This window comes from Parasteatoda tepidariorum, chromosome 5 (genome assembly GCF_982258835.1).
Source record: "Parasteatoda tepidariorum strain Cologne lab strain chromosome 5, Ptep-v5.0, whole genome shotgun sequence".
Classification (NCBI taxonomy): domain Eukaryota; kingdom Metazoa; phylum Arthropoda; class Arachnida; order Araneae; family Theridiidae; genus Parasteatoda; species Parasteatoda tepidariorum.
In genome coordinates, this window is record NC_141759.1 from 109,720,366 (window position 1) to 109,734,131 (window position 13,766).

Genomic DNA, 13,766 nt, shown 5'->3' on the forward strand with positions numbered 1-13,766 from the left:
GACAAACTCCTCGGCTAGGATCTCGAAATTTCTCCAGCTATTCTAATTTCAAGCGACTTAGGCATGTAGAAGGGGGACACCGGACGTCCAGCATAGATTCCTCCGGACTTGGCCCATCGTCTCAAAGATATCGGCTTTTGGCTAATCCCGGTAGTCCTTCCCGCTAGAGACTTCAGTTTAGCTTTCCCTAAGGTTACGATCCACCATCTCCGAGATACTGTCACGAACCACTCCTTCAGCGGACAAACTCCGTATCCCCAGGATACTGCTCTGATTAACTGCTTACTACTGGTACTGCAACTCCTCCTAGCCACATTCATCGCTTCTCTTTTATCCTCCCGTCAACAAGGCGAAAGAATCTAGACTGACCTGTTTACCACGTCCAGAGTCATCCCGCATCCGGCGGACGTCAGAACCAAAAAAAAAGATCCCTGAGAAAAACCGTCATGAATCCACTAATACCCTATACAAGTTATAATACCATCTTCAATAAATATTAATAAATTTAGTTACATAGATTTTACCCAAAAAAATCCCTTTTTAAAAGACTAATTCAAAATTTCTAAAGAAAATATCATTATGATTGAATTTAAACTTTACCGTAGTGGTGCCATCTACAGACAAATAATCTATCTTTAAAAGTATTAAAAAAAAAAACTTATAATAAATTTCAATTTATTACACTATAGAAAAATTTGTTTCTCAGATATGTGTAGTGGGTTATTGAAAAGCATATTTTGTAAGAAAGATATAAATCAGGATTCATCATTTTCCTGATCAAAAGTATTTTTTCATTTCTCCTGCTTTTAAGATTTTGTTGTTATTGATTTTTTTTTTTGTATCTGCAGAATATACCATTTCTGTAATGCGTATATTAAAATAATTTATTTTAAGAATCGAAAGATTTGGATTTTTTTTTATCATGATTGGTAATTCTAGATCACAAAATTTGATCGATCAAACTTGGCGACTGTCTACTAATTATAAGCATGATTTAGATAAACAACCTTACTCCCAAGATTCATTGTTTCAAAATTTTTGAGAATTCAGTCATTTTATGTGAAAGGAAACTTAAATATTTTACAAAATCAAATTTTATAGTGATGAGTTCAAGGGAGATATGTTTACTTATTATTTACTGAAATGCACACTTCCATGGTGGAATTTTGTGCTTTTATAATTATTGATTCATCTGATTTTAAAAATGCTTACTTATTATTTACGGAAATGCACACTTCCATGGTGGAATTTTGTGCTTTCATAATTATTGATTCATCTGATTTTAAAAAGGACAAATTCCAATCGACCTTTTAGTAATTATATAACTAAATTATATTTTTACAAATGATAAAGTAGCATATTTACTGTGTTTTCGTTTTAAGGCTATTAACACATTAAAATTTCACAAATCAAATTATTTTAAAGTAAACTCTATTACAAATTTTGAAAAGGGGGAATTCATTTTACCGCTTCTTTCCTGACTACTTTTTTAATACAATAATACTATCATAATTTTTTATGTATCTTAAACTATTATAAATTTTGTTCAGTGATCCTCCAATAATTCATCTGATTTTTACTGGAAACTATATAAACTTTCTGTTCTAAACAAATTTATTCTGAAATTCAAAATTGTTTTTATTATTCTTTTGGTATAAAATTTGCTTTTATTAAACTTAACTAAAGCAGAATATGCTTTCTTTTTTTATAGTAATCTGGTATGTGCCTCCAAAAATGTTCTGATATTGAAAAATATTGTAAATTGATAAATATTGTAATTACAATATTGTAATTAAAGCCGATATAAATACGGATTATTTTTTATCATCAGAAACTTTCGCCATTGGACTAAAGAACTAGAAACTGAAAAATCCATACACATTTTCACTATATATATTTATATAAGATTTATTTCTTATATAAACATATATAGTGAAATAGATATTATTATTATTATAGATATTATTATTATTAAGTGGTTTTAAACCAATGGTCCTCTGTATCAAGCCCTGCATTTTCCTCATTTTTTATTCAATTGATAATTAAATAAATTAAATCTGAATTTTAAAAGAAGCTCAAATTTTTTTTCTTTCATATTTTAGAATGGCAGATTGCAAGCTGGTGATGAATTATTGAAAGTAGATGGGCATTCTTTGGTTGGCGTTAACCAAGAAAAGTAAATAAAACTTAATTAGTTTTATTTCTCTATAACCGTTCCTTCCTTTATTGTTATTTAAAAAATATCTCATTATTTGTCCTGTTTTTTTTTTTAGAGCGGCTGAATTAATGACACGAACTGGTCCTGTTGTTACCGTAGAAGTTGCTAAACAAGGTGCATTTTTTAATGGTCTGACTGATTTGCTAACTAAACCTTCACCTACAATTCAAAGAGGTATTTATATTCTAAAAATTTCTTATAATATAAAACTTTGATTGTTAGATTCTTTGTTCTGTTTTAAACCTATTTTTTTTTACTGCTCTTGATAAAGCGAAAAAATATTGGGTTTGTATTAGTTGCTCGGCTTGGTTGAGTTGTTGATATTGAATCATGTTGGATTCAATTTCAATTTATTCATTGCTCTTAATAGATTGCACAACATTAATGTCCAGTAAATCAATTGGAATTGGTAAACATGTAAGGCTTGAGATTGAAGATTTAAACGATAACAAATCATGTAATTTAATTAATAAAAAAATATTATTTAGAAATGTTTCTATTGAAATAATATTTTTACAGTCGGACTTCTATTTAACGAAATTCCATTTTCCGAATTTCTTCATTTTGCGAATTTTTTCGAGGAACCAAGAACATTTTGGAAATTCTTAAAAAAAACTTCCGTAAAAATAACTCGTAAATCTTAATCGTAATAACTCGTAAATAATTCGTAAAATAACTTCCAAATAGCGAAGTGAATTTTCTATTTAACGAACTTTTCTTTGAGGTCCACTTTCCCTATTTCCCAAAATATTTCAAACTTGTTAACGCATATTATGAGGGAAATAAACTTTGAATTGATTTTCGAAGACTTTTAGAGAAAGCAGTGAAATCCCTTTCCCCTTTTGTTTGCATTTCAAAGGAAAAACTCGACAAAATTAAAGAATTTTATCAGTAGCAATTAAACTTATGAACGCGTGCTGTAATGTATGTTTTAAATTACTACTATAATAAATGTAGCTATAATTTTAAACATAAATTTAGCTTTTTTTAGTTGAAAATTTATGCAGCATGATAGTGTAACACTGGATAATGTTTTACTCTATTCTTGCTTTTCATGCAGATTTCTTTAATGGTTAAGATTTATGAGAAAATAAATGGTAGATACTAGTTTACTAGATAAAGGTGTATCAATTACCATTTTAATCATGTCTAGTGTTTATGAATTTAAAACCTGTTTTGCGTCGTTTAAGTATTTCAAAAGGTGATTTTCTATTTAACGAATTTTCCATATAACGAACTTATTATCGGGATTTAGCGACTTCGTCAAATAGAGGTCCGACTGTATTTAAAAATTAACACAAAATTGTTTTGATGACCTTAGTTCATAATTTATTTAAATACTTTGATTTAGCATTTTTAAGCATTTCTTACATTCTGCTAATAAATAATTCCTTTATAAAACTAAAAATCTCATTTTCCTGTGCTTTTTAAAGAAATTTTATTAAAATAAATTTAACTGAAATAAATGCTATAAAAAAGTGGCTAGAATAAATGCTCTGAGCAAATTTAAACAATTGTAACTCAGCAGTTTTTCATTTTTTTCGTTTCAAAAATTAAACTTACTACTATCAGGTTTCAAATTTTTTATTGCACTCACATTTCATGAGTAACACCACATCTCACAAAATGTTTTAATAAAAATAATTATGTCAAATAAGAGATAACATTTTGCTCAACTTGTATATTTATGTATGGAAACTAATATTTGTTCCTAAATTTAAAAAAAAAAATTTCCACTTTTAATCTTGAATTCTGGTGAATTCACTAATAAGTTAAAATTTACCAATCTCTCTATTCTACTTTTTTGTCATTTGATGTTTTATTTACATTTTCTTTTTTTCAAAACTCTCAAAAAGAAAAGTATTTCATAGTTCCAATAACTTTTTTATTTTATTCGCAAAAATATCAAATTTTTTAATTATTTTCTGTATCTAGTGTTCTTGAATTTTCAAAATTTTTTTTAACTTTCTTGTTCTTGACTAAATTTTGGTTATTTTATATTGTAACTACTCTTTTTGAACCTAATCATATGCTGTCTTGTTTCTAACCTTTCATTCAACACATTACTCATATGAAACGAGCATTCAGAGCCCCTCCAAGTGGATGCGAGAACCAAAACTTTGGAAATTTAAATAACTATCTTGTTCCTCCTAAAATAACACGAAGTTGTTATTTTGACTATAATAAAAAAACATCTTCCACAAACAATGAACTATTACCCACCTTAGAACGAACAGATCAAGTCTTAAAAGAATATCCATTCAAGAATGCAAGGCTTCGTCCACCAGGCTTACCGTCCAAATTTTCAGTGTGGCCTTATAAACGAGCTTTGTTTAAACCTAAAAGTGAAGATTCTCTACTCAATTTCTGCCATAATTGTCCATGTCCATATTGCCAATCCCACTTGGATCGAGGGCATGTGCCATCAAAAATGTCTAGAAGCATATTATATCAAATCGAGGATTATGAAACTGATTGTCCTATATGTATATTTAAAAGGCAACAGCATATGCCTAAAGAAAATGTAACTCTTAACTATTTTTGTATTGTATGCAAATCAAAAGCAACTTCCATTTGTCTGTCTTTAGAAAATCTATCATCACAGCAGTTTTGCCACAAAGACGTTGATAAGAATGGCAATTACACATATGATAGTTTTACCAATCATTCAAAAAATATGTATTTTTGTAAAAGTCATGAATATTTTAAACATATTAATAAAAAAGTGGCTAAAGAGATTTTTTCATTGTTGCCATATTATCGTTCATCTAAATGCAGTAGTACTGAGACTCTGTACAGCTTTGGAAATTGTCTTAAACCATGCCCTCAAACTTGTCACAGTTATATAAAATTTTCTTCTCTTTTTAGTCCTTTGATGATGTTTTTCAGTCCTTATGGTTTGTTTTTATAGGTTTTATTTTTTCAGTTTTCATTTGTTTCCTTTCTAAAATGCATTTTTATTTAGTTTGCGTTTTAAACTCATTTTGCATGACTTTGTCAAGTTTCATTTTTATCAATTCACAACCTGTTTGATTTTGGTAGTAAGCAATATTTTAGTCTCTCTATCAATTGTTTTATGACCTTCCAGAATGTATTGTGCTCAATTTTAATTTAGTTCGCCTTTTTAGCATATTATGCATGATTTTGTGAATTTTCATTATTATCATTTCCCAATTGTTTGTTTCATATTATGTTTATCCACTTATAGTTTTCGTTCAAATGTAAACATTTTAGTCTTGCTGTCAATTTTTTTATGTTCTTTTGACGCATGTTTTCATATTTTTAAAGTTTATATCCATTAAAACCTAATTGGTGTTTTTAAATTGTTCTTAATGTTAAATTTGTATAATTTCTGCTACCGTAAGCATGAGATTAGGGCTAATTTGAAGAGTATCCATTCAGTTACATGATCGGTTTGAATTAAGTTAAATAATAAAAAAAAATGGTATCTAAATTTAGATCTTAACGAATGCTTATTTAATATTATTTCTTAGCACAACAAGGTAAAGAATAAGCTCTTACACTATTAAATGAAATGATCAATTAATTTTTATCATGTTCAAAAAAATTAAACTTAGAACTAATTATCTTCCTTAAAAAAAAATTTTTTTTTTTCAAAAAAAGAATTGTGTCTTAATAGAGAATTAAGAATCTGTACTTTTGCATTAAAACTTTTTATAAAACTCTCTCAATTATTGGTTGTGTTGTAGATTTTTTTAAATATATATATAATAAAATTAAATATAATTTCAATGTTAAAATCTGCTAGTTTTAGATACAATCACTGTAATATTAAAAAGTTAAGAAGGAATCAAAGATAGTAGGAGTTTAAATAGTGGTTGAATTAAATTTACTTTGCTATGGTTAATTCGAAATTTACTTGCTTACAGGGCCTCGCAGAATGAGTGAGCGACATATTCCATCGAGGGTTATGAATGAAAATGGTCATGATGGGAGAATAACTGCAGGATCTAACCACCTGTTACCTCCTCGAATGCAGAGCAGTAAAAGTGTTCCTTCCTTAAATAGTAAGGATTCTGTCATTTTATTATCAATGTAATCCCTCTCAATGCATATTACTTAGCATTAAAATGTAATTTTATTATTTAATTGTGGGAAAGACTTAAAGTGCCAATTTCTTAAAAAAATATTAGGATCTTAGAAGATAGTGATTATTTCTATAATAATTGTGTAGACATTTAATAATGAAAACTCATACCTTTTGTCAAGATACTGAGTATTTTTTTAGTTTTAAATTTAAAACACAATTCTAAACTTCTTTCCTTTTCCTGATGTTAATTTTTAGTATGTAAGCAGGGTGCGTAGCATTTTCAAAAAATGCTTAAATGTGCTTATATTTGATTTGCATTTTTTAAAAGCCCTTAAAGGTGCTTATTTTATTCGGGGTTTGTAAAAAGTACCTAATTTTCTGTCTTTTAATAAGAGATTTTCCCTATACCGTGTCGATTGTTCTAAATTACAAAAATGCGGGGTTTTCACAATTTTGCAATATTTATCAGAAACTAGTTAATTCATCACGATTATGTGAAGTTTGTGAAAATATTTTTGAATTTTATTTATTCTATGTTAATAAATTAAGAACTTTAAACGATAGAAATTTTTTTTTATTACTGCACAGATCCTAATTATGAATTTTTTTTTTGGAAAGTGCTTAAAAAAGAGTACTTAAAAGGTGCTTATTTTTTGTTGAAAAATCTGACTACGCACCCTTTGAGTATTATATGATAACTAGGGAAAAGTGCGCTTTATCTTTTTCTCTCTCATTAATCTGAAGTTGAGTATCAAATTTTAATTCATATATTCATAACAAAGATTCATCAACTATCAAAGAACCCAAAAGAAAGTTGCTTCCCAAATAAAGAAACTGAAGAAGAACGAATAATTTGGATCTTATTCCAAGTAGCTGCAATGTACTATTTTTAAAAACGAAAAGTTCATGCAAATGACAAGTTGATGATAAAAAAAATTTCAGTCTTGTCCAGAGTAAAGTTTAGTGGGGGTATGCTGGTTTGTCAGCATAATATCTAAAAATTCAATTTAAAATTGTTTGCAGATTAAAAAATACGTAAAATAGTTATTGATTATTTTAAATATGTGCTCTGAAGCAAAAATTTTAAAACCACAATTTTTTTCTCCCTAGGCAACCATGAACCAGACCCCCCAGGTATTCAACAGAATGGAAGCATCCGATCACAGGAGGTTTACAATCCTGCATAGAGCCGAATGTCTTCAACTGCTTCGATGCCAAAAGTGAATGAATTCCCGGATCACCACACTCGTTCAAAATCTGCAAATAACTTGTGACATGACATGCCTAATGATCCAAGGCTGCATTATCCTCAAGATGATCAAAACCCACCTCCGTATCCCGGTGGTTCGAATAATCGCGCTGTTTCCCATCCAAATATCAAACAGTCGCAGGCTCCAATGCATGCACCCTCTCAACTGTCATCGTTACCGCCACCTGCAAGTTTTCGCAAAACGAGTGACATGGTGCATTATCCAAAAAAAGAATCACTTTTCTGCCTTGATTTGTAATTTTATTGTCAAAACTAATCAACCAATCTTTAAATATTTCCATGGTCATCCATGCCTTCTTATTATGATGATATTTTACTCCCATTTGTGATAAATCTTTACCTTTAAAACAACGAGGTTTCTTGGAGTGCCAAATGAAGATGGGCTTTTCCTTTTCATCAGCAGCATTAGCACAAAAACACACAGTGAGCCTCTGTTTAGCTTGTTTTCCTCCCTTGGCCTCTTCTGCTTTCTCAACTAACTTTTGGTAGGTAAGGCACGGAAAAAAAGTCCTGTCTCATCTAAGTTATAAACATCACGATCTTCATAGCCTGCCAGAATGATTGGAAGCCTTGATTTCCAGTCTTGACACAAATCTTTATCAACATTACCTGATTCACCGCGTAATGTTTTAAAAACAATATTATTTCTATTACAAAACTTATTTAACCATCCGTTGCTTGCACGGAAGTCTTCTACACAAAGTGATTCTGCAATCTGAATGGCTTTTTCTTTCACTGAAATACCACTTAATGGGACGTTTTTAGTCCTAGCACATCTGAACCACTGAATTACAGCTTCATTTATATCACAGAACTTTTCATTTCTCTTTATCCCACGATTTTAAAAATCTTCACATTCTTTCAGTAAGCTCTCTTTGTTTTTAACAACATTTTTTATTTGATTCTTGCTGCAATTAAACTGTGAAGCCAAGTTTCTTGTAGATGTTCCTTGATCATGATAATTAAGAACTTTGATTTTGTCACTCAAATCCAAATGTAATCTTTTGCTTGGTTTAGGTGCCATGATTTTTAATTTTACTTGTGCCTGAGCATAAAATTTCTAGTGTAAAAAACTATGCTTCAATATGCCTTCACACAGAGGACTCTAGTTTCAGTTTCTAGTTTCTGAGTAAATGAGGACTCTAGTTTCTTACTATGAAAAGAGTACAAAGGCTCAAACCTGTTATCATTTGTGCACCCACAACAAAAGGTCAAGTTCCTCCCCCAATGCTCAAAATTTTTCAGCATAAAAGGGAAGTTGAATGGTCAAACAGAGTGTGATGAACACCTGTTTTCTCACTTATGGAAAAGCTTCTGAGTCTTCATTGTGTTAAATCCTCTCCTACCCCCCCCCCCTTCTTTCTTGAAAGTGAAGGCGTTTGGAATTCCTGAACTCTTATCTCTTAGTTAAAGAATTGGACACACCTGTTTAGATTTATGACCTTTATGAGAAGAAAAATGTAAAAAAATGGCTTTTTTGAGAAATTTTTTTTTAAAAAAAAATGGCCTTTATTGGAGGTAGTCAGGAAAATGTGGCCCTCTAATGGGAGGAAAATTAACATTATGGCTGGGGAAAATTTTCGCTCCTCAAAATATTGGCCCTTAATACAAGTGGCCTTTAGGAGAATTTTCACTGTATTTAGCCAGAAATCGTTCACGGGGAATTAATCTTCTCTGATTTTAAATTTGACTCACTAAGCATCTTATATGCGATCTCTTGAACGCCGGTTACAACAACGAAAAAAGTACGAAAATGAGCAAATCTATACAGATTCATATTTTCTGATTCAAAAACACGTGTATAAACTATAGTCAGTCCCTTTAACATTATACATCGAACTGAAACTTGAATAGATGTCTGTAACTTGGGTGGGCATCTGTCACAAACCTGGGCGGGTACCTGTTACAAACCTGTGGCGGGTGCCTGTCACAAACCTGTGGCGGGTGTATTTTAAATCCTTCAATTCAATTTTTTAAACAAAAAAATCTTTTTTATGAACATAAAAATTTTTTTTACTAACTTGAACAAATGTCTGTATCAAAAGTAAATATTTTTTGAGGGGTAAAATGTGTCTTCCTTTCTAAAAAATTCTTATCCCACGCTTCTGCCAATCTGATTTCAAAAGAAACTGAAAAAACCATATTATGTGTCGCAAACAAAATTTTCTTAAACCATGGTTGAACAATGAATGTAGACAAGCACTTTAAACCCTCAAAGTAAAGCATAGAATTCCGTCGTCGAAAACTCAATAGATTTTAAGAAAAGCACGAGCTGTAGCTTGAAAAGTACGATGGCAGATCCAAAGAAACTTCTGAATTCAGAGTGTTAACAAAATACCTTAAAAAAACTATTTACAGAAATTAGGAGAAAAATCCGAATATTATATGGCCATTATAGCACTCATTATTTTCCAAATCTTAAAACCATACTTAATAATTTTTATATGTACTTCTCAACAGGATAGCTAATACTGAAATATACTCGAGTAGGCTCTAGTATGGGCATATCTTATCGCATTTTCTGCCGAACCATCTGCGTACACATTATGTAATTACTGTCCCCCTAAGACTATCAATTCATGCCGAAATTTGCTTGGCATAGCTCGAAAGGGTAGGAGTTAATTATTGAATTATAAATATGCAATTTTTATTTATTTATGAAAATAGAAAGAAATCAAAGAGCTCATCTGTCTTTGATATGAATTTGTTAATATACTGATCTGCTTTTAATTATAATTTGCTTTCAATAATAATCTTTTTAAATATTAGATAAGTTAAAAAAATAATCATTTTTAGGTATTTGAAATTCAGAAGCACGAAACTTTTAGTTTCAGAGAATTTTAATTCAATAATTATTAAAAGTAATTAAAATCAGATTTTAAAATTCAAATCTATAAAACTCAGATTCCTTTATGGAGAGCTCCATAATTATCCTTATTATAGAGTATTAATCCGCATACATTTTTTTAAAAAAAATAAACTGCAACCATTATTTTAATTACTATTCACTGCTGCCACCATCCTTTTCGTAGTAATGTATTTAAAACGATGAAATAAGCAATTATACTCTAATTTCTTGGTATAAAATGCTTTAACATTTCAAAGCTCATTAGATGATATGAATACAGAGAACGAACTAGTGATGTTCTCCGGGACATCTCGTTGGTCGAAGTATTTATTTCTGTGATCGGTCAGAAGTAGTTAATTTTGACCTAAATAATTCCTCATGGGGGTTTACTTGTGAGTAAACACGGGTGTCACAATCCCGAGGTTACCCCAGTGATTGTTGTTTTATTTAGATTAAGGTTTACTTACTAGGAGTTTAAAATAATTATAAACATATATATAATAATATATATAATAGGTATATAAACATATATATAAAAATATACATAATAGGTATATTTAGAAAAAACTGCTTCAGATGATTGTTTGCAATTCAATTAATTCAAGCTGTAAATACGACCTCACTGTTTCTCAATTTACGTTAAAAACCATGATAAAAATATCTATTTCTGCTTGATTAGCTCTGAAATTTCAAAATCTGCCTTCAAACTCAAAATGGAGTTTTTTCAAGCCATCTTCATAATATTAATAATATTACCTAATTTACTGAGGGTATTGAATTTAACTTCGAGTTTCCCATCTAACAGATTAAGCTTCTGTTTAAAAGCTGTTTTGTAAAGCAAACATAAAGAAAGTAAAAGGTCATCAGTAATTAGTTTAAAAAAATAACAAAAATAGCTTTGAACAAAGTAGACAAGAAAATGGATGTATATTTATACTCGCCACGGATAGGCAAGTTAAAATTCTATCTGTGGGCCGGATAGAGCCTTCTGGTGGGCCACAGTTGGCCGCGAGGCGTAATTTGCCCTTCCCTGAAGTAATTGATGCTCATTTTCTTATTGCAACATAAAAATACAAATTTCTATATATTAATCTCAAATTATTAAGAGTTGTTTCCTAGACTTCCATTAATGAAATCATACTGGAAACTGCAACTAAACGGTTTTTAAATTATACATAAGTAGAACAAATTATACTTTTCTTAGTTTGTTGTTAGCCCTTTTAAAAAAAATCTGGTAAGCGTTTACTGTTTAAAAAAATTTCTTGGTTTTTTTCCTCAGGAGCACTACGTGACTAGTATTTTAAACTTATTACTTTTTACTTTGTAATTTTTTTAAGTAAAATGATTTTGTTGGTTACCGTTATGCATTTTAAATTTTTTTAACTAATTATCAGGAAGAACTAGCTAATTATTAGCTAAATATTTCCTCAGGGGGTTTACTTGTGAGTAAACACGGGTGTCACAATCCCGAGGTACCCCAGTGACATTCTAGCCCTTTTTCATATTTATCTGAATTTGGGTCATATTGAATTGCTGCAGCTTTTGAAAGTTCAAACACTTCATTTTCTAAATCAGCTGAATCGATAGTGGCCTCTAAAGCTGTATTGCTTAGCTCGCATTTTTTAAAGCAATTTACAATTGTCTGTCCTTTTACATTTTCCCAGGCTTGTCTAATCCACCAAATGGCATCTAATACTGTTATAGATTGATTGATTTGTGATGAATTTTTATCGCAATCTATAAGAGAAAGGAGTCTTCGCAAAACAAAACGTCGGTATTCTAATTTAAAGCAGCGTATAACTCCTTGATCTAGAGGTAGAATTTCAGACGCAGTATTTGGAGGCAAGAATTGAAGCTTTTCACTTTTCAAGTTTTCGCAAAACGAGTGACATGGTGCATTATCCTAAAAAAGAATCACTTTTCTGCCTTGATTTGTAATTTTATTGTCAAAACTAATCAACCAATCTTTAAATATTTCCATGGTCATCCATGCCTTCTTATTATGATGATATTTTACTCCCATTTGTGATAAATCTTTACCTTTAAAACAACGAGGTTTCTTGGAGTGCCAAATGAAGATGGGCTTTTTCTTTTCATCAGCAGCATTAGCACAAAAACACACAGTGAGCCTCTGTTTAGCTTGTTTCCCTCCCTTGGCCTCTTCTGCTTTCTCAACTAACTTTTGGTAGGTAAGGCATGGAAAAAAAGTCCTGTCTCATCTAAGTTATAAACATCACGATCTTCATAGCCTGCCAGAATGATTGGAAGCCTTGATTTCCAGTCTTGACACAAATCTTTATCAACATTAGCTGATTCACCGCGTAATGTTTTAAAAACAATATTGTTTCTATTACGAAACTTATTTAACCATCCGTTGCTTGCACGGAAGTCTTCTACACAAAGTGATTCTGCAATCTGAATGGCTTTTTCTTTCACTGAAATACCACTTAATGGGACGTTTTTAGTCCTAGCACATCTGAACCACTGAATTACAGCTTCATTTATATCACAGAACTTTTCATTTCTCTTTATCCCACGATTTTAAAAATCTTCATATTCTTTCAGTATAAGCTCTCTTTGTTTTTAACAACATTTGTTTATCTGATTCTTGCTGCAATCAAACTGTGAAGCCGATTTTCTTGCAGATGTTCCTTGATCATGATAATTAAGAACCTTTGTCGCTCAAATCCGATGTAATCTTTTGCTTGGTTTAGGTGCCATGATTTTTAATTTTACTTGTGCCTGAGCATAAAATTTCTAGTGTAAAAAACTATGCTTCAATATGCCTTCACACTTATAGTAAATGAGGACTCTAGTTTCTTACTATCAAAAGAGTACAAAGGCTTAAACCTGTTATCCTTTGTGCACCCACAACAAAAGGTCAAGTTCCTCCCCCAATGCTCAAAATTTTTCAGCATAAAAGGGAAGTTGAAAGGTCAAACAGAGTGTGATGAACACCTGTTTTCTCACTTATTTAAAAGCTTCTGAGTCTTCATTGTGTTAAATCCTCCCCTACCCCCCCCCTTCTTTCTTGAAAGTGAAGGCGTTTGGAATTCCTGAACTCTTATCTCTTAGTTAAAGAATTGGACACACCTGTTTAGATTTATGACCTTTATGAGAAGAAAAATGTAAAAAAAAATGGCTTTTTTGAGAATTTTTTTTAAAAAAAAATGGCCTTTATTGGAGGTAGTCAGGAAAATGTGGCCCTCTAATGGGAGGAAAATTAACATTATGTCTGGGGAAAATTTTCGTTCCTCAAAATATTGGCCCTTAATAGAAGTGGCCTTTAGAGAATTTTCACTGTATTTAGCCAGAAATCGTTCACGGGGAATTAATCTTCTCTGATTTTAAATTTGACTCACTAAGCATCTTATATGCG

General features: G+C 30.6%; 1 protein-coding gene across 1 annotated transcript in view; it reads left to right on the forward strand.

Moving 5' to 3' along the window:
* LOC107445864 (afadin) overlaps nucleotides 1–8,470 on the forward strand; it is a 38,620-nt gene extending 30,150 nt beyond the window's left edge. The window contains 4 exon segments of the mRNA XM_087162957.1: nucleotides 2,103–2,176; nucleotides 2,274–2,392; nucleotides 6,109–6,246; nucleotides 7,380–8,470. Of these exon segments, the coding sequence (XP_087019083.1) occupies nucleotides 2,103–2,176; nucleotides 2,274–2,392; nucleotides 6,109–6,246; nucleotides 7,380–7,777 (729 nt within the window). The 3' untranslated portion in view covers nucleotides 7,778–8,470.
* The last annotated feature ends 5,296 nt before the right edge of the window (nucleotides 8,471–13,766 follow it).